This window comes from Lissotriton vulgaris, chromosome 3_2 (genome assembly GCF_964263255.1).
Source record: "Lissotriton vulgaris chromosome 3_2, aLisVul1.2, whole genome shotgun sequence".
Classification (NCBI taxonomy): domain Eukaryota; kingdom Metazoa; phylum Chordata; class Amphibia; order Caudata; family Salamandridae; genus Lissotriton; species Lissotriton vulgaris.
The window spans coordinates 57,437,685-57,464,487 of NC_141690.1; the positions used below are offsets into that span (position 1 = coordinate 57,437,685).

The 26,803-nt window shown below is 46.3% G+C and overlaps 1 protein-coding gene across 1 annotated transcript in view; it reads left to right on the top strand.

The window, feature by feature from the left end:
* LOC147725328 (uncharacterized) overlaps positions 1-22,379 on the top strand; it is a 43,818-nt gene extending 21,439 nt beyond the window's left edge. Inside the window, exon 3 of the mRNA XM_086964436.1 lies at positions 21,538-22,379. Coding sequence (XP_086820562.1) covers positions 21,538-22,379 — 842 coding nt within the window. The remainder of the gene's footprint in view (positions 1-21,537) is intronic.
* Positions 22,380-26,803: the final 4,424 nt, after the last annotated feature.

Consider the following 26,803-nt stretch of genomic DNA (forward strand, 5'->3'; position numbering starts at 1 on the left):
TATGGGCCATATATAGGTGGCCAAATACCGGGAGGTAAAGCCGAAAATCGGTAAATTTCGGCTTTACCGACCAGTATTTATCCCTGTGAGATGTACGTATTACCGAATGGCATCGGTAATAACGAATCAGTAAATAATTACCGAATCGTAATTTACTGATCGGAGAAAACCGAATCAATGATTACTGAATCGGTAAATAGCGAATCGGTAAAAAACCCAAAAGGCGATGTAGCAAAAATCGGTATTACCGAATTCGACCAAATCCGGTAATAACGATTCGGTATTTAGCACTGATCCTGAGCAGGTGGTAATCAGGTGCAGTGCATACAAACAGCCCTAAAATGCAACAGTGTGAACACAATGGCGGGCCTCTACCTCATAGCAAGGCGGCTACGCTTGAGAGCAGCAGGAGTGAGGATCTGGTTATGGGAAGAGCGGGTGTACGGACTCCGCATCACATTGTTCCAAATGACTGAACCAGAAATCCATGAAAGGTACAGGCTGCACCCACACACCATCCTTGACTAATAAGGGGCCTCAAACCATACCTTGAGCATCAGACACCAAGGGCGCACGCAAAACCTGCTCATGTCCAGGTACTCTATTGCCTGCACCTCCTGGCATCAGGAAGTTACCAGGGTGTGATAGCCATAGCAAGTGGTGTGTCACAGAGCAGTCTATCTCGTTTTTTCAACACCTTCCTGGATGCCATGATGTACAGAATGGAACGTTACATCACCTTCCCCAGTACACAGGCGGAGCTGCAGAGGACCAAGCTGGAATTCTACCAACTGGCGCAGTTCCCACACGTCATTGGCTGCGTCGATGGTACCCATATACCAATCTGCCCACCTGCAGCAACAGAATACATTTACCGCAACCGCAAATCCACCCACTCCGTTAATGTGCAGGTGATATGTGATGCCAAGTACATCATAACTGACATCGTGGCAAAATTCCCAGGGAGTACACATGACTCGTACATTTTCGGGAACAGTGGAATCCATACACATCTGGCTGCAGGTGATTTCGGAGAAGGATACCTACTATGTAAATCAATGTGACACATCCTGATGTACACCTTGGCTCTGGCTATTGGTCACACAAAGTAATGGCACTTTCTTTTGTTTGCAGGTGACAGCGCATATGCCCTCCGGCCTTACCTACTCACACCATATCTCAACCCAACCATCCCAAGAGAGAGGAGATACAATGTGACACATAAGAGCACACGCAACATGGTAGAGCGCCCCTTTGCACTGTTCAAAAGCAGATTCCGTTGCCTCCACAAAAGTGAAGGTGCACGTCAGTACAGCCCCATCAAATTTTGCAAAGTTACTGCTACATGTGCAATGATTCACTATCTGGCCACCAAAAAAGGAACAGCAGTGGAACTGACTAGCTCTGAGGACGAGGACAACCCCCAGCCAGAGCCCTGTGCAGCTGGTGTTGCAGTTGAACATGATGGGAGACAGAGACGGGCAGAGATAACGTCAAACTATTTTTGAGTGAGTAACGAGACAGAGGCAGTAACAGTTGTACTTCAAAGGTGTTTTATTAGCACACTACCAGTAGTTTAGGTAGCGTCCATTTGGACATGGGTTACATCACTCATCACATGTTATGAAATTAGCTTAAGTTACTATTTCCTGCATCCACGTGCAGCATGTGCACGTTCCCTGCCAACACTGTCTGTTGTGTCAGACTGCTCCTGCGCAGCGCTGTGGCGTTCGCTGTGCCTCCTGCCCTCGGTGGGAGAGGGTGTAATGCTACCACAGCTGGTAGCCTCCTCACTGTCCCCCCCTTCCATTGTGGCCGCCTTAGCATTCTGTAGTAGCTCCAATGCAGAGGTCATTGAAACCATGCCCCTGGCCACATCCCTGTTGCAATGCACCATCTCCTCCTGCATGGCGATGGACCTGCGACACATCAGTGAAGTTGCAGTGGCCAGCCGGTTAACTGCCTTTGTATAGGCCTGGAGCCTCTGCTTCTCCCTGCGCCTGCCGAGACGGTCCTGCTCCATCTGGCTGCAGAGGTTGTCCACAGAGGTTGCAACTCTCTGCATTCCCTCACACATGTTGCCCCAAATGCACTGATGGCCTATTCCATCCTATGCATGTGCTTGTTTATATGTGCCACCTCCCTGTGCATTGATTTCATCTCCCTCCATTGCAGGCGCTGGACCTTCAGCATGTTGCCTTCCAGTCCTGAAAACACACTTTCACCCTGTTCGGATGCTTCAGGATTGGCTGACCTTGCCCTGTGGCGTCTGGATGAACTGAGAGCGCCCACAGATGAATTGCCAGCCCTCTCCCTGTTGCCCCCCTCATGGACTGGAGACGGTTGGCCCCCTGTGCCCTCATCCGACCACGCCTCCATCTGCTGGAGGTTAGCCACGGCATGCCTCTTGCCTGACTGTGGTGGTGGTGGTGGTGATGTTGGTGATCGTCGCAGTGGGGACTGGGTATAAGGGGATGGCGGCGTGCCCTGGCGATGTGGTGATGGCTGAGATGGTGAAGTTGGTGGTGGTGGTTGCACAGTGCTAGAGGTCCCTGCAGGCATGCTGTCTTCCCCATGTTGGCTCCCCTCTGGCCTGGCTGTCTTGGCTCTGCTCCCCTCAGCAGCACTGCGAGATGTCTCGCCTGTAATGACACAAATGTATATATACTCACTGCTCTGTCTGTATTTGAATAGCATTAAACATCATGCCTACAGATCACAGTGACTGTCCTGAGATTGACAATTAATTTCACATGCTGTTGTGTTTGCTAGCCTGACTGTCCTATACACCAGTTCCCTAGATCTACATCTCCCACAATGCATAGCAGGTAAAGAGTAAAACATAGAGTGGAGTGGGACCCCCTATGCCACTATGGGGATTGGGGTTGGGGAGGGGGTAGCACAGCATGCTGGGCATGCGTCTTACCTTGTTTTTGTGCTGCTCTGGCATTGCTGTCTGCGTCTCCCACACCACTCACACTCTCCGGCTGGAGGGTGGACTCCACCTTCAGTTCCAGTGGTGTAGGTGCTGCTGCCTTGTTTTTTCCTCCGCCAGTTTTGGAAGCCTGCCTCTGCCGATCTGCCATCCTTGCTTTAGCAGTCTTCCTGAGGTTGTACCACCTCTTCTTAATGTCCTCAATGGTACGCTGGGTCACACCTATGGCATTGATTTTGTCCTGACCAGTAAATTTACGCCTAGGAAATTGTGACTGATTTGCGAGTCGGAATTTGCAAGGTGCAATTTGCCAGGTACAACAGTGTGTTTAACACTATTTGAGATTTCCAATGGGGTCGCACATTGCAAGGTTCATTAGTATTAATGAGTCTCTCGCAATTTGCGAACCCATTGGGAATGACAGGCCCTCCCAGGTATGGTGGCCTGCTGGGCTCAGCAGACCACCATTCTGAGACTGCTTTTAAATAGAGCAGCATTTTTTTTTAATGCAGCGCATTTTCCTTAGAGGAAAACGGGATGCATTTAAAAATAAATATGCAACGTTTTAGTTTAATTTTTAAGGGCAGGTAGTAGTCCCTGGGACCACTGCATGCCCTTAAAAAATTTTTGGGAGACAATAACAAAGTGGAAGGGGTCCCCTGGGGACCATTTCCAAATTGCGACTGCATTACCACCATCTTGAATAGATTGGTAATTTGCGAGTGTTTTGCGACTGTAAGTGCGGTCACAAAACATTTGTACATTGATATGCGGATGCAATTAGAAAGGAAACGCCCCTTCCTAATTGCAACTTGCAATTCCAAAATAAATAATGGTTAAATAAATTGTGATTCGCTATTTAGGAATTGTACATGGCCCTGGGCCTTTTTGCATGTGCAGACAGGTCGCAAACCCATTTGTGCATGCATTTTAGGGCTGTACATATGGCCCTATGTCATTTACAGAGCTGCCATCCTCCACCAATGCTGTGACTGCAGTGTTTAAATGCTGTCGTAGGGCTGCCTTCTTTGTGCCACTGGCGCCATAAGGAGGCAAACCATGGAGCCATTTGTGGTGCCTCGCAATGAACTCTAAGATCAAAGCTGTCTCCTCCTCAGTATAATTTTTCTTCCTTCCCCGGAGTAGCATTTTTTGAAGTAAGGCTCAGGGCAGGCAAGCAGGACCTTCATGTGGCCAAACCTGGGCCTTGTCTATGTGCTGTTTTCATATGGTTTGTAGTGCAGGTCTTGCAAGTGGGGGCAATTGACTGCAGGTGTAGGTGATTAGACTTCATCCAGCCCTGCCGGGGGGGAATGGTAACATTGATGACAATGACCATCCAGCCCGAGCCAGAGATTCCGCCCCCACTATGGAGATTCCGGCCCGACATCGGAGACTCTGACCTGACTGCGTAGATTCCGGCCCGGGTTCAGAGATTCTGTCCCGAGTGCGGAGATTCCATCCCAAGTATGGACGTAAAGATACAGCTCATAAATGACTTCTGTGAATACCAAAACTTGAAAAGTTAGACTTTTGTCTCAGATTAGCTTTGTGAATCAACCCCTGACCTTGTGGAATACAAAGGTTGTTCAGTCTATATTCAATCTCATGCCTCTTTCTTCTTCTACCACCCATTTGCTGCTTTTCTCTTTCACTCTTCCTCCTTTTATCATCCCTGCTTTCTCCCTTTTCCACTATTGACCTAGCTTTAACTTTCTCCTTCTTCCCTCCTTTTCTGTATTTTTTTTCTTTTACTCTGTGCTAAAATGTGATAATAAGTGGAGAGGGGAGAGAAGTTGGCCTGACCAGGGAGGTTGACCTTGCATCTGGGGCACTGGGTTCGAGTCTTGGCAATGATGTTGAACATCCTGTGATTCTGGGCAAATCACTTAATCTCCCTGTCCCTAACAAAAATTAATGTTTCTTCATGTAATGCAACTGGTGCTATGTAAAGCGCTATATAAAACTCTGTAAAAAAAAAAGAAGTAATTCTGGGGCCCCAACAATGAGTGCAGTTACTCACCACCAGCAACACCAGAACAAATTAAGAAGCTAATACCTGCGAGAATTCCTAAACAACACAGTGTGAGGAGGAGAAGCCTAAAGGATAAATATTGGGAACTTCCTGCATAATAGTCTCTTCGCGTTCAATTTCACGGATTCTGGAGGATTTACAAAGTCACCAGCAAATTACTAAAGGCTTCCCGCCATTTTTAGTCTGCTGGAATGGAAACGAAAACTGTTGAAATAACTATAGGAATGAAAAACGCCTAGCTTTGCAAGGCATGCCAGTTCTCTGTAAAATATAAAATTGCATTTGTTTATGGCTGGCTAATGTACTTGCACAACGCAGTTATGCTTTGCAGAAGTCAGCAATAACCATGTCCTCCATCCGAGAAGCACTTAAAGACACAGCAGGTGGCAAAGAGCTTTATTTAGAGAGACATCATCCGCGTTTGATAGATAAGTGAGTCTGTGCTAAGACTATTAAGAGGGCCACATTACAGACAATAACAGGGAAGAGAGGCCTCCCAGGTTAACACCGGAATAAAACATTAACTGGTATTTCCGTTCGATTTGCTTGCTTTGCACTGGGGAAATAACTGCAGGTGTTGATGTTTTAAACTCTAATCAATGTATGGCACATACGACTGTTTCGAGAAAGGAGCGAGAACGATAATGAAATTAAACAGAACATAGTAGTACCCGAACCATTATTATGCGACGTTTCTGAGATATGTGTTTGTTACCTCATTTAGGAAGCACACAGTCCTCCAAACGCGCGGTGAGAAATGTATGCACATATCTATTGATATTCTACTGTCTTTTACATGAACCCCTCACATGTTTGAAATGAGAATATAAGTGGCATTCGGGTGTCTTCGTTTTGCACTATTTTCTTTTCCTGTGCAGGCTCAGTCTGGCGTCTGCTGTCCTCGCATTTATGTCATTAGAAGTGTTGCATATTACGGCCAGGAAAAACAGTTAGCGCTGCTCATATCTGTATAGCAGAGAGGCAAGAAAACAATACAGGAAACCAACACTTGCCTGCCTTCATTTCAAAATCTTCCTTTCAACTCGAGGTAAAAACGAGAAAAAAATTCAGTGCTATGTAATTGACGACTGCAGCGGTGAGACATTAATATTTATAATACAGTTGCGGTTGAAACTGAACAAACTTCATAGAACTAGTGAGGAAACACAGTTGACAACTCCAGCGTGACTCCTAAAATGAAAAGAGAATCTAACTTGGCACTACAAATTAAACGAGAAGTAAAGGTATGAACTTGCCACGGTAGGTATTGACTAGAGAAACCGAGCTCAGCATTTCTAGGAATAGCAGAGAGAAGACAGAGATGAGACATAACACAAGAAATCCAGAATATGTAGCACTTCATGCCTCCTCTCTGTCTCCTTCCCCATACATCAACCACATCTTAAAGTCGCTGTATATTTATGATACAACACATGTCAACATTAAGAACATCGGGGCATATTACCAAGTAATAGCGATAATTATCGCTATTGCTTGGTTAGAAACAAAAAATTTACAGCTGAGCTGCGGCGATTTTTACCGCAAATAAACCTTGGTATTACCAAGGTTTAACGCAAATGCGATAAAAATCGCCGCAAAGCATGAATATCGCTGAAAAGTCAGCGATATTCATGCATTAACGAGCTAATGCTCTTAGCCATGTTATCCACCTCCCATTGGATAACATGGCTAAGAACTGCTCAGGGCAGGTGTTAGCTTTTGGAGATATTCACGCTTAGCGCGAATATCTCCAAAAGTTGGTAATAGGAGATAGCGATGTTAGCGACTGTTTTCAGTCGCTAACATCTTGGCACGCCCACTTTGCATGTCATTAGTGATAAATATCACTGACATGCAAAGTGGGGCCCAAGATGGTCGCTATCTCCTACTAGCTGTCGCTAACTGGTGTTAGCGACAGCTAGGTAATAGGGAGATAATTTTGTCTCCGCTTTCTTGGCTTTTAAAGCCAAAAAAGCGGAGATAAACCCCCTTGATAATATGCCCCCTCATTCTACATCGCCTGCGGTCCCAGGTGGTAACTGAGTAACTAGTACATGCCAATTTTTACCAGGTGCACAATTACTGGACCATGCTGAAATTCTGGCCATAAATGCAGCTAACATGCTTATAGCGCATGTTACCCTTTTACAAGTTGTGGACATGATTTGCATCAGGTTTTGATCTGGTTCAAATCATACTGGAAAATGCGTGCTAGGAGCTCTGTTTCCCCACAGTTGTAATCCTGACTTAGGAGATGTAGCAACATGGAGGAAATGCTCCTTTCCTGTAGGTTCTTCCCTGAATGTGTGTCTTTTTTCAAATTCTTATTTGTGTTTGTCATTAAGACTCTTGTGTGACACTTCTCAGTAGCAGAGTGGTTGTGCTCTGTCCCTAAAATGGTATTGGAAAACTGGGTGCAACCAATTGGCCAATTTGTTTTCCTGAAAGTTCATAGTATTTGCATTAGTGGTGTAGCATTTTTATGAGGGCTGAAGTGAAAATTTACACCACCCACTTTAATCAATTTCAATTAAAGTTTATTTAGACCAATGGTCCACAAACGTTTGAACACCGCATCAATAAAAATCAGTAAAACATTGTAAAATCATAATTCATTATTTGACCTCATCAAATTTCAGAAAATATACTCAGCGTTCCCTTTAACATTTCATATCACATAGGCCACACAGAACTATAAAATAGGCAAATCAGTTCAAAACACTAATTAGAAATCCTTTCACTTTTTGGAAAAACTTCCCCATGGCACACGCTATGTCTAAATTACTCATTTCAGTTAAGAGGTTTACCGCTTGGGCCCGATTTTTAATATCGTATTTTTAAAAAAATGGACATAAAAACTCTTTTTGTATCTCTGAGAGTTTCTAACAATCCAGTCGAAGATGTAGGTTATCACATGTTGTTTCCAAAGTGCAGGTGCATTTTCCCTTGCTATCAATCATACATCTTTTTACCCCGTTATTCACATAACATGGGTTTACCCCGATCCTTAACCTTAGCAGTTCTCTTCTCACCCAGCAGCTAGGTAGCTTATCAGTATAGGGTTAGTGTTGTTGATTTTGCCACGCTAGCGCCATGAAGCATACATAATGTTTTCTCAAGAGGTAATCCCTGTCCAGAGCTCAGGAAATTTCTTTACCCAGGACCCTCAGTTCCCTCTTGTCGATCTTATTTGGAGAGTCTTGGGGCACATCAAAATCTTCAATGTGCAACAAGCCTTGGTAATGATGAGTCTTGTCCCTTTTGCCCACATTAGCTCACTCTTTGAAATCCCATTTCTGCAACATTGTGAGATTTTATGCTCTTCCCCCATGCCCAGGCGCTGCCAAAAACGTAATAGGGCTATACAAGCGGTTACACCCCAAGAGGTTGTCCCCAATTCTAATCTCACTGCCTGGATCATTGACGATTTGGGCAATGAAAATACGTATTTCTGGGTGTTTCCCTCCTCTGAGTCCCATCCCTTTTTACCATTCAAGTAAAGCACTTCTGCACCATATAGAAATTGGGGTGGTATCATTGCTGAGTAAGCTTCTAGGACTGGTCTATCGGACATGTTGCCGTATGCACAGTTGAATCTTTTTAGTTCCCTGACCATTGTGGATGCCCTAAGCTTTAGTGCATTGAGATGAGTATGTCACTGCATACTTCTCTCAAACTACATCCCCAGATACCTATTTTCTGCAACCTTTTTCAACTGTTGGTGCCCATAACCCAAGATAACCCTATTTTCTTTCTACCAAAGCATAAGATCTTTGTCTTCTCCATATTGACAAAAATGTAAGGCTAAACGTAAAGAGGACTAGGAACGCTTTATTGTACAGCATTGGATACTGTGTAATATAAAAAGTAATCAGTTCCCGGGGGGAGGGAAGGACGGGAGGATCTAGGTCAGGGAAACTGAGACAACAGATCTGGGGATCTGATTGCTCAAAAGCAAGGGCCCTCACACACCCTTGTGGGTGTCATGCTTCATCGTCACGCAGCTCCTCGTTGAACCGGTACTGCATTGCCCAACATACCCCCTTGAGGAGCCTCTTTTCCGGAGGTCTTTTGATTAAGAGATGCTAATGTGAGTTGTAGGGTGGAGGTGCTCTAGGTGTAGATTTAACAGGTGGGTTCTCTTGTTATTGTTAAAGGCAATCGGTAGCCAAATGTGAAAGTAAAGGTCCTATCTAGCTCCTAAAATAGTGTGTCTGTAGGTCAACATGTTTCTTGCCTAAGGTGTCGCAATCAGTCTTGGTAATTCTTCAGGGCAAGAAAATGAAACCTAATCGACTTGTGGTTGGGAAAAATGTATGTAAAATTAGAAAAAGGTACCCCAATCATGCAACCAAATCCTCACAGGATGTCTGTTGTCTCAGTTTCACTTACCCAGATCATCCCATCCTTCCCTCCCTCCTGGAACTGCATGTTTTTGTATCTCAAAAATGTAAGGCTGCCAGGAGCACTGCTGTGCTCTGGCTGGGAGGCTGTGTGAAAACACTACAGGTATACATGCAATTTAAGAAAACTCATTAGGTTACACCTAAACAGTGCCATGCAAGCCACCAAGAGGGTTCCTGATGAAAATAAGTAGAACTCTATTCGGGCTATTTGCAAAGATAACTTACACTTTTAATAAACTGTTTAAATATCCCTTCACCATAGGGAGATCTCCATCATGACTATGAAGTCTCCCTTTGGTAAGACAAACATAAAAAATGTATTTAATGCAAAACAATAAAATAAACATTTTATGTTCAATTAATCAATCAGTTGATTTGTAGAGTGCTTTCTGTCACCTGTGAGAGTATCCAGGCAGTGGCAGTGTCCATTTGATTAGCAGAGATAGGGCAGTCCAGAGATGAAAGGGTAGCTCGTTTCAATGTCTTTGCTGCCAGATAGGAAAAGAAGCGACCTCCACATCTGCTGCATCGGATGCGGGGGATGAGGGTTAGAGAAAGGGAATTGAAAGGGGTGTGACTGGTGGGTTGGAGGAACGTCATGCAGTGGCTCAAGTAGACAGGTCTGCAGTTGTGTTAGGGCTTGTATACATGGGCCAGGAGCTTGATCTGGCATATTTTCTGTAAAGGGAGCCAGTGGAGTTCCCTGAGGCAGGGGGTGATTTGATTTCATCTAGGGAGATCCAGGACAAGTCTGACTGTGGGTTTCAGTATGATCAGTAGTTGTTGGAGGAAGTGATCTGTGATCCCTGTGTAGAGAGCATTGCCATAATCCCGTTGGCTGGAGATTAGGACCAGGATGATAGTGCGTCTTGAGCTTTGGGGTTGCTATTTGAATATCTTACAAGGCATGAGGAGGATGAAGAAGCAGGTGGAGGAGACAGAGTCATCATGGTTAGCTTGTTGTCCAGAATGAGGTTTCGGTTCCTAGCATGATCAGTGGGAGTAGGAGTAGGTCCAAGTTCTGAGTGCCTTCAGACTCCATCACATGGGGATCTTTTATTTCCAACAATCAGTACCACTGTCTTTTCCGTGTTGAGCTTCAGGCAGTTGGCTTTCATCCAGTTGGTGATATCTGTCATGCAGTTGTGGAAGTTGGGCTTGGTATTGGTGGTGTCATCGGAGAGGGAGAGAATGAGTTGTGTGTTGTCAACGTAAGATATTATGTTGAGTCCATGCAGTTTGGAGATGCTGGCCAGAGGTGTCAGATAAGTGTTGAAGTGATTGGGGCTCAGCAAGGATCATTGGTGTACTCCACAGATGATTTGCTTGGGTGCGGAGGTTAAGGGGGGAAAACAGACATTTTGCATTTTTCCAGTGGGGAAATATGCGATACATCTGAAAGCTGCTCCTTGAATGCCTATGTTGTGCAGCCTTACTAGTATGTGATCAGAGACCATATCGAAGGTTGCCGAGAGATATATGAGGATCAGAACTACAGTCTCACCTTGGTCGAGTAGGGCTTGGATGTCCTTAGTAGCTGCAATGAGAACTGTCCCTGTGCTATGATTGCTGCGGAATACGGATATGGAGGAGTCGAGTAGAAGGCTCCATTCCATATGTGAGAAGATTATATTTTTTTCTAATACTTTGGTGGGGAACAGGAACAGGGAGATTGTTGGGTATTTGTTGTGTTCGCTGGGGTCTACTGATGGTTTCTTCAGTAGGACATTGACTTCTGCATGTTTCCAGTCCTCATGTAAGGCCACTGTGGCAATTGAAGTGTTGAGCAAGGTGTTGAGTATCTGGCTGATTCTGACTTTGCCGAGGTTGAAGATGTAATGAGGGCATGGGTCAGTTGGGGCTCTTGAGTCGGCCAAGTTCATGAGGGAGGCAGTGTCATGTGCAGCGAGCTGGCTTTACTTGGTTAGTGGGACATCTGTGGTGGTAGTGAACTTGTTGTGTTGCTTGTAGAAGTTTGGGCTGGTGTTCAAAGTTTCTGAATATGTTGGCAATCCTGTCATGGAAGAAGTTTGCAAAGTTGTCGCAGAGTTCCTGTGATTGTGTAATTTTTATTGCAGCTGAGGATTTGGAGAATTCGTTGATAATGTTGAAGAGTTCTGCAATGTTATTGGAGCTTGATTCTTTGAGTGAAGCTAAGGCCTTTTTCTTCGATTCTCTTAACTGTCTGTGGTAGAGGTTGAGGGCTGCCTTGAAGGCAGTTGTTTACAGTGTCGGTTAGTGGTTCTGAGAGCTTCATCAAGCTAGTCTGCTTGATGAAGCTTCTGTGGATGTTGTTGTCAATGGGAGCAATGCTGTTGGCATGGTTGGTGATCCAATTGTTAAAGCTTCTTTCGTTCTGGTCTAGGCTGGAGGAGATAGGGTGGGGGGTGTTGAGGGCATTGATTTATGTGTCCTTTTAGTGTTTGCTCCAGCTGCGGTGGAGGATGTTAGGCATGCTGGGGGCAGAGGTCCGTGTACTAGTGATTTTAAAGTAGACAATGGAGTGGCCAGTTTAGATGCGTTCCGTGGTGTGGCTGTACTTGATGTGGTTGCTGGAGATGCAGATGGCATCTAGTGTGTGGCCTGCAGTGCATGTGGGGCTATGGACCAGTTGAAGGAGTCCAATATTGCTCGTACTGTCAAGGAGGGTGGTCGTGCTTATTTAATTGTGTACTTGAGATGGAAGTTGAGGATTTTGAGTAAAATGCAGTTGTGGAGTCTATAATGAGGGGGCAATATAATTGCAGAAGGCTGGTTGTAGTCCTGGAGGATGGCAGGGTGCCCCTGAAAGAGGTTTTTCTTGCTGTTTGGAGATGGCAGTCGAGGTGTTCCATGGCTGGGATGATTTCATAATTTCCTTTGGGGCATTGATTGATTACTTGTGTATAATGGTGATCCCTCCACCAGGGTTGTTCATGCAATCTTGGTGGGTAACCTTGTATCGCTCTGGAATTGCGGTGGCTGTGTGGAAGAGAACATCTGGGTGAGGGTGGAGATTAGTTCCGCAATCTCAGTGGTGTGTTTGCATAGTAAGAGTGTGTTGAGAAGGGTGCATGTGAGTTGGTGTTTTTGCTCAGGTGGTGTCTGCAGTGTGTTCAGGGTGGCACTGGTCTTTGGGCTGGAGTGTATTCTGTGGCAGGTGAAGTGGTAGTGGGTGCAGGTGAAAGGTCCTGCCGTGGAACGTGGTTTGGCTTGGTGGCAGTGTTTGTTGCAGCATCCGGTATTGAGGGTGTAGAACTCTGTAATGGTGCATCTGTGGGGGTGGACGGACTGGGAATTGTGGCACTGGGCATGGTCCAGGTGGGAAAGGACACAGACAGGCTTGCCTTTAGCATGCCAGCTGCACATACCCACTATGCAGATGCACCGCTGCCTACATTAAGTCGATCCTGAGTTGGGTGAGGCTTCTCTTGGTGGAAAGAATGGTACGAGGGAAAACCTGGGTGGGAAAAACTGGACAATGACAGTGTCACTTTGTCAAACTCTGGCAAATGAATCTGGATGGAAGGCCACAGGCAAGTGGTAGAATATATGCCCAGGTGCCTAATATGTTACATTTATTGTAAATTAATTTTCTAATATATTTCTACAAACTTGTACCCCATTGTTTTGGTTTAATGGTGGTGTTATGTCCAACATGATTGCAATTATCAGCTAGAAGAACTGTAAGAGTCCAAGAGATACACTCTTGCTGCTGAGCTCTGAAGCATGCCTGCCATGGGGTTCCCAGGTGGATGCGGACAGGCATTAGCAAAAGAGGAGCATGGTGTAAGCTTCAACTCAAGTTTCAATTCAAGATGAAGGTGAATGCCAAAGGAACCTGTTAGGGCACCCCTCTGCTTACACCTTGGCTGGATCAAAATCCCAGCCTATTGTCTGTTCTAGTGGTAGAGGAACTTCAAACTCCCCTTCCAAAACCCCTTCAAAATGCCCAGTTTAGAACAATGGTAGTGGTCTCAAGGACTCCACAGGAGAGGCATTTTGAATATATAAATATATATCCATCATAAGTGGTCAGTTAAGTAACAACAAAACACGCCGCAGCTCTGCTCTTTTCCCAAGCGTGATTTAATTAATTGCAACAAAATACTCAAATCATTTCAGAGCTTTTGGCTCCTTGCTCACGAGTCTATATAATAAATATAAATACTACTTTTGGAGTCAAAGAAGGAGTAATTCAAGTTATGTTCAAGTCACTAGCATAATCCATTGGACATAGTGGGTGCTTACACCGAAATATGCAAGGGGGCAACTCAGCTGATGGTGGCATCACAATTACGGCAAGGTCCAAAGTGCAAAAGATTGTTTGACAAATATTGCTCACAAGCACATCAAAGTTTATTACGGGCATATAAAAGGTCACCAAGGGACAGAATGCAAGTTAGAACTTGCAGGAAATCTATAAGGATGCAGTTAAGGTAAAGAAAGCAAAGATCGGAAGGGAGGCTTGGGAGCTATCACTCAATGCTTTCACCAGGAATGATGGGGCATATTATCAAGGACAGGCGATACATTATCGCCGCTTTTATCGGCAGGAAACTGCCGATAAAGCGGCGATAATGGCCTTCATAATATGCTCTATGAATTCCAATCGAAGCCCATGTTAAATGTGAACACATCTAACATGGGCTTCGATTGGAATTCATAGAGCATATTATCAAGGCCATTATCGCCGCTTTATCGGCAGTTTCCTGCTGATAAAAGCGTCGATAATGTATCGCCTGTCCTTGATAATATGCCCCGATGTGTCTCAATTTTGGCGCACAATGAATGCACCATTTGTTGTGAATAGTCCTGCCACTAATAGAGATGTGAATATTCCAGAGCTACTTGGGTTAACCATTTTACTAATATTTACGACTCTCATAATTGGACCAATTCTAATGGTAGTGCATCAAACATGGAAGTCAGTCCTGGGGTGATGACTAGATATTAGTTACTCTCAATGATGCCATAACTGCTGTGGAAAAGTGTCCGAGTAATAAAGCACCATGACCTGATGAGGCCCCAATCAACACAGTTAAGAGTAATTTGGATTTCTGAGCTCTCGGTTTTGGTAAATGTGCTGCATGGGGCAATCCGTGTTGGCCCTTCACAAATCTTGGTCTAAGGCAATTATTATTTTCCTTTTCAAGATGAGGAACAGAAGTGGTCGCCCAGTGTTACCACTCAATATCTTCAATAGACTCTACAGCCAAGGTGTTGGGTAGAGCATTGTTAGACCAACTGGACAACTAGGCCACAGATAAGGGCATTTTGATGGCTGTTCAGTATGGTTTCAGAAAGGGACTGGTGACAACAGACCAATGTTTGGACCTTCATCTACTAATCAGTAAATATATGTTTCTGCCAACGAGAGGTGCCTTTATTTAGCATTTTTTCAACCTTAGTGTAGCTCTTGCCTTTGTCATTAGAGGTAGGCTGTGGAGTATGTTTTTAGAAAAGGGTGCTGATCCAAGGATTGTACATCTACTCTCCCAACTCCAAGAGGATGTCGAAGGCAGCATTAGGTTTCAGAGATTGTTAAATGGGTTTGTTGTAATTATGTATGACCCAGGTTTATCAATTAACAAAACAAAGTCGTGTGTGGTTGGCCCCCAAGTAAGATTCTTCTTCTTGATATTATTTGTGGTACTGTACTTCATTGCTTACTTACCTTCTGTTACTTAGGGGTCCCTTTTGATAACACAAGCACATGGAAACACTTGCTAAGTGTGAGGTTAACGCAATTTGAACAGTATTTCGCTTCTCTGAACAAATTAGGGTCCCTAATTCACAAGGCTAGATCCTTTTTGGTTGTTTCCTATTGTCCATGCTTATGGGATATAGCAGTTCTTCGCAACCCAAGGTCTACGAAAACAATTTCTTGCAAAGAAATTCTCTTCTCAAAAGCGTCCTGACCCTAATGCACCATGAGGAACTGGGGCTTCAATGTATGTCAGATCGGGTAAGGTTACATCGTGTATGGCTTTCTGTCTTTCCCAGGACCAAAGCTGTACTCAGCCAAATGGTGACAGCTAATTGTTTAAAATTTGCAAGATTCTAAAATATAAAATGGTTGATGCATGTAAAAGAAGATCTTTTAGCGACTCGAAAGAAAGATCAATACGAAAGCCCACTGAGCATTAACTGGTCAATCAAAACCTCAGTGCAGTGTGAATTATTGGGCTAAATAGCTGGGAAAAGAGCTGAACTGGAATTAAGGAAAAAGTCAGTTGAAGCATATTCCTCACTGAATAAAACTGCTAGTATGAAATCATATCTACCTGAAGTGCTACAGTACCAGAGGATTTAGTTGATAAGATTTGGACTTAGTATGACTCCATGTAATTCAATAAACCACCCACCCCCTCTTCCCCTTTTGTAACATATATGAGGGCCTGCATTTTAAGACCCTTATCGAGAAACCTCAATATCAGAGAGTGTAAAACAGCGGTGGACTATCTACAGCTGCTGCAAACTGATGTGGTCTGTCACCCCATCGATAGATGTATCGCTGTTGTAGACAAGCAGCATAGGTTAGTTGGGAAATGAAATATGAAAGGGTCCAAGTATTGTGTTCACAAAGTAATACGTATATAAGCTGATTAGGTCGTTATATTTCATTGCTTGTTTCTGATTTACTTTTTATAGTCAGTATTTTATTTATGGAGTGTTGTACTTTATTTCTATGCACTTAGTCACTTTATGCAAGGCATTGGCTGTAATGGTTCGGATTAGATTTTAATCTGATTGTACTTTTCTGTTTTTTTAGCTTGTGGTTTTTTAAATAGTTTGTGACTTAGAAGGGACATGTTTTAATTTTTGGGAGAGTATTTGCCAAAAATGCAATCTATTTTATGTGTATTGTTTTATTTTATTTTTTAAAACAAAATGAATGAAGATTGGAAAGAAAAAACAGAATACATATCTTGCATCCTAGTAAACAAAAAAAAACACTCAAGTGAAGAGGCATGAGATAGAAGGTTGTCTCTCTGGAATACCTCACCATTTCTACTCTTTTTACACCATTCCCAACCAGCTCTATTAAATTCGTCTCTGGAAAAAGAACAGTCGATAAAATTAAATCTGTGCTAAAGAGTCAAGTCCTGCTATGTAGCTATTCAAACGAAATAGCTTTTGCATTATCCAGGAATCATCTATAATTGTGGCATAATTCCGTCCTCTATAGTGCACGTTCGCAAAAAAATGTGAAATAGAACTCTTTCCATTTCCTTCCTCAGTTTGTTAAGGACAAAGTCATGTATGTCTCTTGCCGGAGATGCACATTCTGCCTACATTACACACCATGGGGTATTTTAAGCTAATTGAACTCCTTTCCACATTCCGATGACAGCATTGTTGATCCCATTTTTGATGGGATCAACAAATCATGTTGATTGCATTTTTGGCAAATACTCTCCCAAAAATTAAAACATGTCTCCTCGCTTAACCAACTTGTGGTCCAACGAAGCAGAACAGTCTCATGGGGTGATCGCCGCTTTGCTATCGCAGCCCCTAAAATCTGGAACTCCTTACCGAACCACATTAAAACAAGTCCCACACTCCTCCAGTTCAGAAAGAAACTGAAGACGTGGTTATTCAACCAGTAAACCCAGCCACCAATCTTCTGATCAGGGATAGACAGCATTGCATACCAGCGCCGAGACGCCTACGGGTAATTGCACGCGCTCTACAAATGCCATTAATAAATAAATAAATAAATAATCCCTCATGGTCAGATCTTTTTTAGGAAGTTATTGCTTCTGTCTCCCTCAATACGATTAGTAGACGTTTACAATGGTTCCCTCAGCACTCCCATCTAATTTTTTCTTCTGGACAACTCCTTCTTTGCCCTGATGTATTTTCATATTGGAGCATTCGTTCTTAAATCTGATAGTTGATCATGTGGATTGTTCTTTACTGAAGCCTGAACTTGTACTCCTGTGTTACTCACACCACAGCAGGAATGGGACAACCATAAAGAGCCATACCAGTGTGCTAGCTATAACCTACTATAAGCACAAGCCTATGTTTAGCCCTTCCCAGATTTACTTGTAGTAAAAATGATGAGTTAATATTGATGAGAAGTATTAATACCACACAAGTCTTTTCTGAAACTCGAACAAAAGTCTCTATATACGTAATTAAAGGAACAGTAAACCTGAAATGTCATGGAGCGAGTTAAAAAATGACCTGAAACTAAAAGCTCAAGAATGCCCACATTCATATCAACATGAACACAGGCAAATAAAACGAATTCCTACTTCACTATAGGTGGAGCTGGCCACCCAGACCTACTCCTATATGCACGTGCATTGGTGTACTGTTCGTGTTTGCAGCACTGTGGGCAAATAAAAGTGGAAAATGGTTTGGTTCTCCACATTTTCCTCCCTTTTATCCAACCCAGCTATAAAATACATTGCAATAAGGAAATATTTTTAAAACAAAAAACATAGAGGCAATGATTGTTTTCAGGGTTATGTGTGAGGTATTATGACCTGCCACAATTTTATGGGCACAACATCTCGGGGAACACTATTCATAAATAACACAAAATGGTTTTTGCAGCATTCCACCAGCCTTTGCAGTCCATGACATTGGCTTCTGAGACGCTAAGGCATACATCCCTTAAATTATGAGAGCATCCTAACAAATGCAGTACCTAAACTCCTCTTCGTATTAGCATCATGCCAATTTCCTATAATGTGTGTGGGTCTCCTGGCCCAGCATGTATTCTACACTGAAACCCATGATATGCAGTGATGTAAATATTAACAAAAAATCCATGCCTATTATCATGTGAACCATCCAGTCACTACACTTTAGGACTGATTCAAATCTTGGCTGGACTCCCATTGTCCCTCTCTGGTGGTGTTTACAAGTAATCTGCCAAGCTGACAAATACCCGCCTGCCCTATTTAGATGTGGGCTGGCTGATACTTTGGGGGGTCATTAGGATGACGGGCGGAAAACCACCCCGACCGCCATGGAGGCGGAAACCAACCACCAGCCTGCATGGCGGAAACACCGGCGGCCATATTAGGATCAACTGCCACAAAAGACCGACCGCAGCTGTAGCTGGCCAAGCAAAGCCGTCTGACGCGGGTGGTGATGGCCAAAAATTGACTTCGGTGGTTGGAAAAGCTGCGGAAAAGCTACAACCTGCCGCAAGGACAGCGGATGCACCGCAAGGGAAATTAAGATAACCCCGAGGGTGTCGCAGTCTGAACCGCTGTTACCGACCGCCGCGGTCGCACACAGGAGTGAATGGGAAAAATAGCAGAAGAGCTGCAGCATAAACACCGCACCGGACGGGACATGAAAAACATGGCGGATGATGCCAAAACACCACAGTGATGCCATACAATGCACAAATAAAATCAGCCATGACCCCCAAATACATAACACACATACACATAAAACAAACAAAGCTAAAAATAAAATTAAAACCCTGGACAACTCCCACAACACACCTGACACCCAAAATCCACTTGGACACACCCACACAGCTGAGTATAAAGCCATCCCCTACACAAACCACAATCCTTTGCAATACTCCAGACTTAGAAGGCCATACGCCACATCTAACAGGAGAGGCAAAAGAGCACAGCACACACACACATCCACCACCACCATCACCACCACCCTTACACCAGCACAAATAATCCCACAGCACAGAGCACACCTCCCACCTCAACACCATACCCCTGCACCCACACCCCTGCACCCACAAACACCTCAACCACCACACACCATGACAACACAAAAAATGCCCAAATTCACCGAGAGTGAGTTGACAGTCATGGTCAATGAGATTGTAAGAGTAGAGCCACAACTGTTTGGTAGCCTAGTCCAACAGACACCATTAGCCACTAGGACACAAATGTGGGAACGGATAGTCCAAAGGGTGAATGCAGTAGGGACCACTCCAAGATCCAAGAAGGAGATCGTGAAGCGGTGGCATGATCTCAAGAGGGTTGTCAAGGAGCGGAGGAGTAAGAACTGGACGCTGGCGAACGTGACTGGCAGTGGCCCTTCCATCCCACCAAAAACATTCACACCATGGGAGGAGAAGGTGCTTGCCATACTGCTACCTGAGAGTCTCACAGGAGTAGCCGGGGGAGCGGAGGCTGGTAAGTACAAACAAATGCCAAACAACACACTGAGAACTACTTCCTTGCTATACCTAAACACCATTACACTGTCCACCCTCACACAACAGGTAGCTAGCCATCTTGCTTAGGAGGCCTGAATGGGAAGGGAGGCCTGCACTACCACTCCCACCATGCCCCCTGTTCCACAGATGAGCTGGATACAGGCCTCCCCACCCAGAAGCATGTTTTAGCCATTGCACTGTTCCCTTCACCTGACAGGTAGGTAGCAATCTTTCTTGTGATGTCTGTCTGTTGGAGGGAGGCCTGCACTACCAATACCACCAGGCCCCCTGTCCCAAACTCCAGCAGCTTGGAGGCCTCCCCCACCCAGGAGCATGTGTCAGCCATTGCACTGTTCAACAAACAGACTTACAGGTCGGAATCCATCTTGAATTGGAGCACTGTTTGGGGGTGGGAGGCCCTGAATCACTACTCCCAGCATGCCCCTGTCCCACACTCCAGCAGCATGGAGGCCTCCACCACACAGGAACATGTGTCAGCCATTGCACAGTCCAACAAACAGACTTACAGGTCGGTATCCATCTTGTATTGGAGCACTGTTTGGGGGTGGGAGCCCCTGAATCACCACTCCCAGCATGCCCCCAGTCCAACAGCTGAGCAAGATACAGGCATCCCCACCCAGGAGCATGTGTCAGCCATTGCACTGTTCAACAAACAGACTTACAGGTCGGAATCCATCTTGAATTGGAGCACTGTTTGGGGGTGGGAGGCCCTGAATCACCACTCCCAGCATGCCCCCTGTCCCACACTCCAGCAGCATGGAGGCCTCCCCCACCCAGGAGCATGTGTCAGCCATTGCACAGTCCAACAAACAGACTTACAGGTCGGTATCCATCTTGTATTGGAGTACAGTTTGGGGGTAGGAGGCCATGAATCACCACTCCCAGCATGCCCCCTGTCCCACACTACAGCAGCATGGCGGCCTTCCCCACCCAGGAGCATGTGCTAGCCATTGCACAGTCCAACAAACAGACTTGCAGGTCGGTTTCCATCTTGTATTGGAGCACAGTTTGGGGGTGGGAGGCCCAGAATCACAACTTCCAGCATGCCCCCTGTCCCACACTCCAGCAGCATGGAGGCCTCTCCCACCCAGGAGCATGTGTCAGAAATTGCACTGTTCCCTTCACCTAACAGGTAGGTAGCAATCTTTCTTGTGATGTCTGTCTGTTGGAGGGAGGCCTGCACTACCGCTACCACCATGCCCCCTGTCCCACAGCAGAGCTGGATACAGGCATCCCCACCCAGACGCATGCGTCAGCCATTGCACTGTTCCCTTCATCTAACAGGTAGGTAGCAATCTTTCTTGTGATGTCTGTCTGTTGGAGGGAGGCCTGCACTACCACTACCACCATGCCCCCTGTCCCAAAGCAGAGCTGGATATAGGCCTCCCCACCCAGAAGCATGTTTCAGCCATTGCACTGTTCCCTTCACCTAACAGGTAGGTAGCAGTCTTTCTTGTGATGTCTGTCTGTTGGAGGGAGGCCTGCACTACCACTACCACCATGCCCCTGTCCCACAGCAGAGATGGATACAGGCCTCCCCACCCATAAGCATGTGTCAGCCATTGCACTGTTCCCTTCACCTAACAGGTAGGTAGCAATCTTTCTTGTGATGTCTGTCTGTTGGCGGGAGGCCTGCACTACCACTACCATCATGCCCCCTGTCCCACAGCAGAGAAGGATACAGGCCTCCCCACCCAGAAGCATGTGTCAGCCATTGCACTGTTCACCCTCATATAACCGGTCGGTAGCTATCTTAACTCTTCCTGATGTGTGTGTCGGAGACCTGCATCCCGAAATGCAGCAACAATTGCATGCAATGGATTGACATCCAACATGTATGAGTAAATGATGATCCTGTGCACCATGAAATTATACACAGTGTTGCCATGATTTGTACTACTGGTTACTTCATATTTGTGTAGTGTACAGACAGTCGTTAATACGCAGCTGACACAACACTTGCACAGTGCCCACTACTGACCATTCCCCATCTACTCCACAGGTGATGAAGAACTCACTGCTGAGGACCTCACCAACGACCAGCAGAGCCAGTCTCCACCCCCGGCACATGGAATCTCAGATGTGGACTCCCAGGACAGTCTGGACGATGAGCTCCAGCCCGGCCCATCTGGTGTGCCACAGACCCAGTGGTCAGAGGCCCCCATCCTCTCCACCACCATGTCTGCTGCAACAACAGCGCAGCAGACCCCTGCTGTCACGTCCTCTACCTCCACCGCAGCCACCACAGTCACCACTGCCACCGCCACTACCACTAGTACCACCAGTACCACCTGCAGCACTCTCCCTGTCCCAGGGGCTGACCAGCCCACAGCAAATACTGTGAAGGGCAGGGAGAGAGTGCGTGTACCGACAGTGGCGAGGCGAGAGGTCCATGGCAGAAGAGCAGGTGGATGGGCCAAGGCCACCACCAGACCTCAGGAGGAGTGGACACCATCCCTGGAGCATTTCACCATAGTAGTGGAGGCATACCAAGAGGTCCAGGGACAAAGTGGCCGGTCGAATGAACTGTTAAGGGAGCTCATCCTGCTGATGAGGTCCAACGACAACCGCCTTGGACAGATGGTGGACCTCATGGGCCAGCAAGTGGCGTTGCAGAGGGACAGTCCTGTGTCCCAACCACCACCTCCATCCCCTCCTGTTGTGCCGCAGGATGACAGTGCACCATCCTCCCCTGCGCCAACTGAGAGGGACGAGTTCCCTGACGCCGCTGGTCATTCAGCAGGCCCCCCACTGCCAAAAAGACCTAGGGGGCGTCCAAAGAAGAGCCTGGGAGTCTCTGGAGGCAAAGCACCTGCCACACGCCAGTCACGGAGCCAGCCGTGATGACAACCCTCTTCTCTACTGCATTGACTGTTTGGACTGTCTTTACCCACATTTCCTGGGCATTGTCACCTGTCTGTTGGACTGGGTCACAACATCCATGTGGACTCTACTCTTGCATCTCAGCGAACAGGACTGTCAACTCACTACTCATTCCCCACTGTCATGTAAATATTCCCGCACAAATTGCATGTCCACTGTCAAAAAAAATACCTGATGCACCAGATTTTGTGCTGTATTGTTTTTAGTGCAATATTTAAAATGTAGACAATGTCCATGATGTGTCCAACTGATGTACAGTATGTAGTGCAGGATTCGTCTCTAGAACCTAGGGAGACACAACAGAACAACAGTCACTGTTCTCATTGTGCCATCACATGCAGAACACTACACAAAACATACACAAGACACTACAGGCATACTAGACAATGTGCTGCAGGTGTGAACAAATAGGGTCCAGCATACGTTCACATATGGAACGTCAATGTCACTTTTACCTCACACAGGTGACTGAACGTGTGCCTGTCTGTTACATCCACGCATAGCCCTTCACAACAACAGCAACCACACCACACAATGTACACGTTGTACCTCATCACCCACCTTCAAGTGAAGTAGCGTTCGATGAGCTGCTGGCCCAGGTCTACTCCTTCATCCTCTCCACTGTCCTCATCACTAGACTCAGGTCCTTGAGCAGGTGGTGGCCTTGGTTCCTCACCATCGTCCAGGAGCAGGGGGATCCCCTTGTGGATGGACAGGTTGTGCAGCATACAGCATGCCAAAACTATCTTGCATACCTTCCCAGGCGAGTATACCAGTGCACCTCCTGTCCTGTCAAGGCAGCAGGATCTAGACTTCAGCAGGCCAAAAGTCAGTTTGATTACCCGTCGGGTCATGCCAAGGGAATCATTGTAGTGGATGTCAGCCGGGGTCCTGGAATTCCTGAGGGGGCTCAACAGCCATGGCCTACTGGGATATGCTGAGTCACCTGTGAATGACAAACACCCATTGCAATGTTGCACATCCAGAGTGCAGCAGGTAACACACAGCACGCCATATCAGTAGGCATACTCACCCACAATCCAAGCACGCTCGGGATGCAGATTCTCCATAATCCGTGGCACCATGCTGTTCCTCATGATGTACGAATCATGCGCCGAGCCAGGATACTTCGCACATACATGAGAAATGGTCATGTCCGCAAAGCACACCACCTACACATTGATGGAAGGATAATGTTTGCGGTTCCTATATATGTGCTCCGTTGCCTGTGGTGCCACCAGACCTACATGGGTGCAATCGATGGCAGCAACAACATGTCTCCTCCTCTAGGGAAATGAATGTAGCAATTCCGATACAGCATCATGGCAGCAAGAACATCCCTCAGCACCATGCTGAACATGGGCTGTGACATCCCCCCAGCGCTAGCCTCGGTCTCCTGGAAGGAACCTGTCGCAAAAAAGTGGAGTGCTGCCATCACCTTGTATGTGGGTGTGAATGCCGTAGGATAGTGACGGCGAGGCTGCAGGTGGGGATCAAATAGATCACACAGGATCTTCAGTGCTGATCTGTCCAGGCGGAATTTCCTAATTAATGCTATACTCTCTATGTCCTCCAGCACCGTCAGGTGACGTCGGAGATTTGGCCTCCTCCTAGTTGAGAAGTAAAAAAGAAAATGCCAGTGACAACCATCACGAGATGGCCACAGCACATAACATTAATGATGTAATGCAAAAACATGGGCTGCCTGAGAGATGCATGGCACACCAGGTTACATAGCTGGACTTTTGATACACACAGAGGGCACACCTCTCCACTGTCAATACACAAATGCCACAAACACAACAGAGAATGTGAAAGCACACATACTGGAGATCACAATTCACACGTGCAGGCAAGGTGCAGCAACATTGGCAAATGTTATGAAAATTACCAAGTCTGTATCACACCCATCTGCTGTACCTGTCACACCTCAATGCTTCATCTCAACTCTGCACACATCCATCGACACAATGATCACAGAATCAGGAAAACGTTCACTTGTGTGCATGACCTGTTGTGAATTCACCAGTCTGATACGATACAATGCCGTGACAAAAGCCTTGTCAAGGTCATCACTGACTCACAACAAATGGATTTGTACCACATCATGAACACCACCTCAAGAGTGTCAAGCATCATCAGCCATGACATGCATAAGTAACATGGCAGGAACCACAGACCAAAGTGTGTCACACTGAACGTGCGTCCACCTGTGGATGACATGGAAGTATGGCATTGTGTGTACAATGATGTGCCCTTCACCATGTTGCTGCTTTGTACTGATACAGTGTTCAGGATTGACATAGCCATTCATGGTCATGAATTATTTATTTATTATTTAAAATATTTATAAAGCGCGACTGTCACCTGGCAGGTATCCTGGCGCTGGTAGCTACTCATGTGGTTTATAGACGGGGGTGGGCTGGGAATGGCCGGTTAATTTTTATAGGGACAGGGGAAAGAGCCAAGTTTTGATACGTTTCCTGAATGGGAGGAGATGAGAAATATGGCGAATGTCGGCAGGTAGACTGTTCCATAGCTTGGCTGCAGCTACTCTGAACGATCTACCTCCCATCCTGGCCTTCTTACATCTGGGCACTCTCGCGAGGCAAGCAGTTATGGACCTAAGTGTTCTGGTGGGGGTATACCAGGAGAACAGACGTTGAAGAGGTCTGGGTCCTATTCCATGTAGTGCCTTGAAGACCAGGCAAAGGGCCTTGAAGGCAATGCGTTGCCTCAAAGGCAGCCAATGCAACTCGGCCAGTGCGGCAGTGGCCGAGGATCTCCTGGTCCATCCCAGGGCCAGTTTGGCTGCTGCCGACTGGACTCGTTGGAGTCTGTCCAGTAGTGTCGCCGGAGATTCAAGCAGCAGGGCGTTGCAGTAGTCAAGGCGACTAAGAATAGTACACCTGACTACTAGTGCTCTGGCGGAGGATGGAAGCAGAGGCAAGACTTTGCGCAGTGAGCGCATAAGGCCGGTGCAGGTTGCGACTGTTCTTGAGACCTGTGTTTCCATGCTCAATTGATGGTTGAGCATGACGCCCAGGTTGCGAACGGTGGTAACTGGTGGGGGGTTGTTGGAGTTCTCCGGGGGCCAGAACTCAGCGGGCAGAGGGCGGGGTATGCGACTCGCAGGGCAGTACATCACCTCGGTCTTCGAGGAGTTGAACTGAAGTGAGTTCCGGTGCAACCAGCATGCCGTGTCTCGTAGGCAGTCATGGAAGGCTTGTAAGGAGATGGAGTCTTCGCCTTCCCATGAGAGAAGGAGCTGTGTGTCGTCTGCATAGTTTACTGTGGTCATGTTGTGTGACTTAATTAACGTGACCAGAGGTTTTAAGTAAACGTTAAAAAGAATCGGACTGATAGAGGAGCCCTGGGGGACACCGTGAGGGACCGGGGAGAAGACCGATTGGAAAGGGGGGAGGGAGACAGCTTGTTTTCTGTCGCTGAGGTAAGAGTGAAACCAGATCAGGGCCGTGCCGTCAATCCCTGCCGCTCTCAACCGCTGGAGCAGGACTCTATGATTGACAGTATCGAATGCGGCAGACAAGTCAAGTAAAATGAGGGCCGCAGCTTGACCCCTGTCTGCGCGCATTCGGAGCTCCTCCATGGCCGTGAGCACCGCGGTTTCAGTGCCATGGGCTGGGCGAAACCCAAATTGGAATTCGTCCAAAAAGTGGTGCTGCTCGAGGTGGGTTGAGAGGCATTTACTGACCCAGCGTTCGAGCACCTTCACTGGGAATGGCAGGAGTGATATGGGGCGGAAGTTGGACAGACAGTCTGGATTTAGCGTGGGTTTCTTTAGCAGCGGGGTAATAAGCGCTTGCTTCCAGGAGCGGGGAACAACGCCACAGCTCAGGGATTGATTACAAATCAACCGAAGGGTGTGAAATAGTTGGTGCCCACAGGTTTTCCATATTTTCGGTGGCAGAGTGTCAAGGGGGGATCCGGATGTGATGCCCTGTGCGACTATTTCAAATTCTGCTTGAGACATAAGAGGGAAAGCCAGCAATTTGTTTGTGGGAGAGCAGGTTGGCCTCAGAGATTCAGGGTTGGTGGAGTTGATTTCGGGGAGGGTGGAAAGAGTGGAAGATGGAGGTGTTGCCAGGTTATTAATAATAGTCTCGATTTTATCAGTGAAAAACTGAGCGAGGTTGTCACAAAGGGACTGAGAAGGGGGGATGGAATTTTTGACACAGTCAGGGTGTAAGATATTGTCCAGAATCTGGAATATGCTTTTTGGGCTGTTGGTCGCATTGGTAATGATAGAGCAGTAGTAGTTCGCTTTACTCTCTGCAATAGCGGACTTGTAGTCACGGAGTGCCTTCTTCCAGAGAATTTTATTGTTGTTACAGTATCCGTGTCTCCACTTTCTCTCGGCTTGT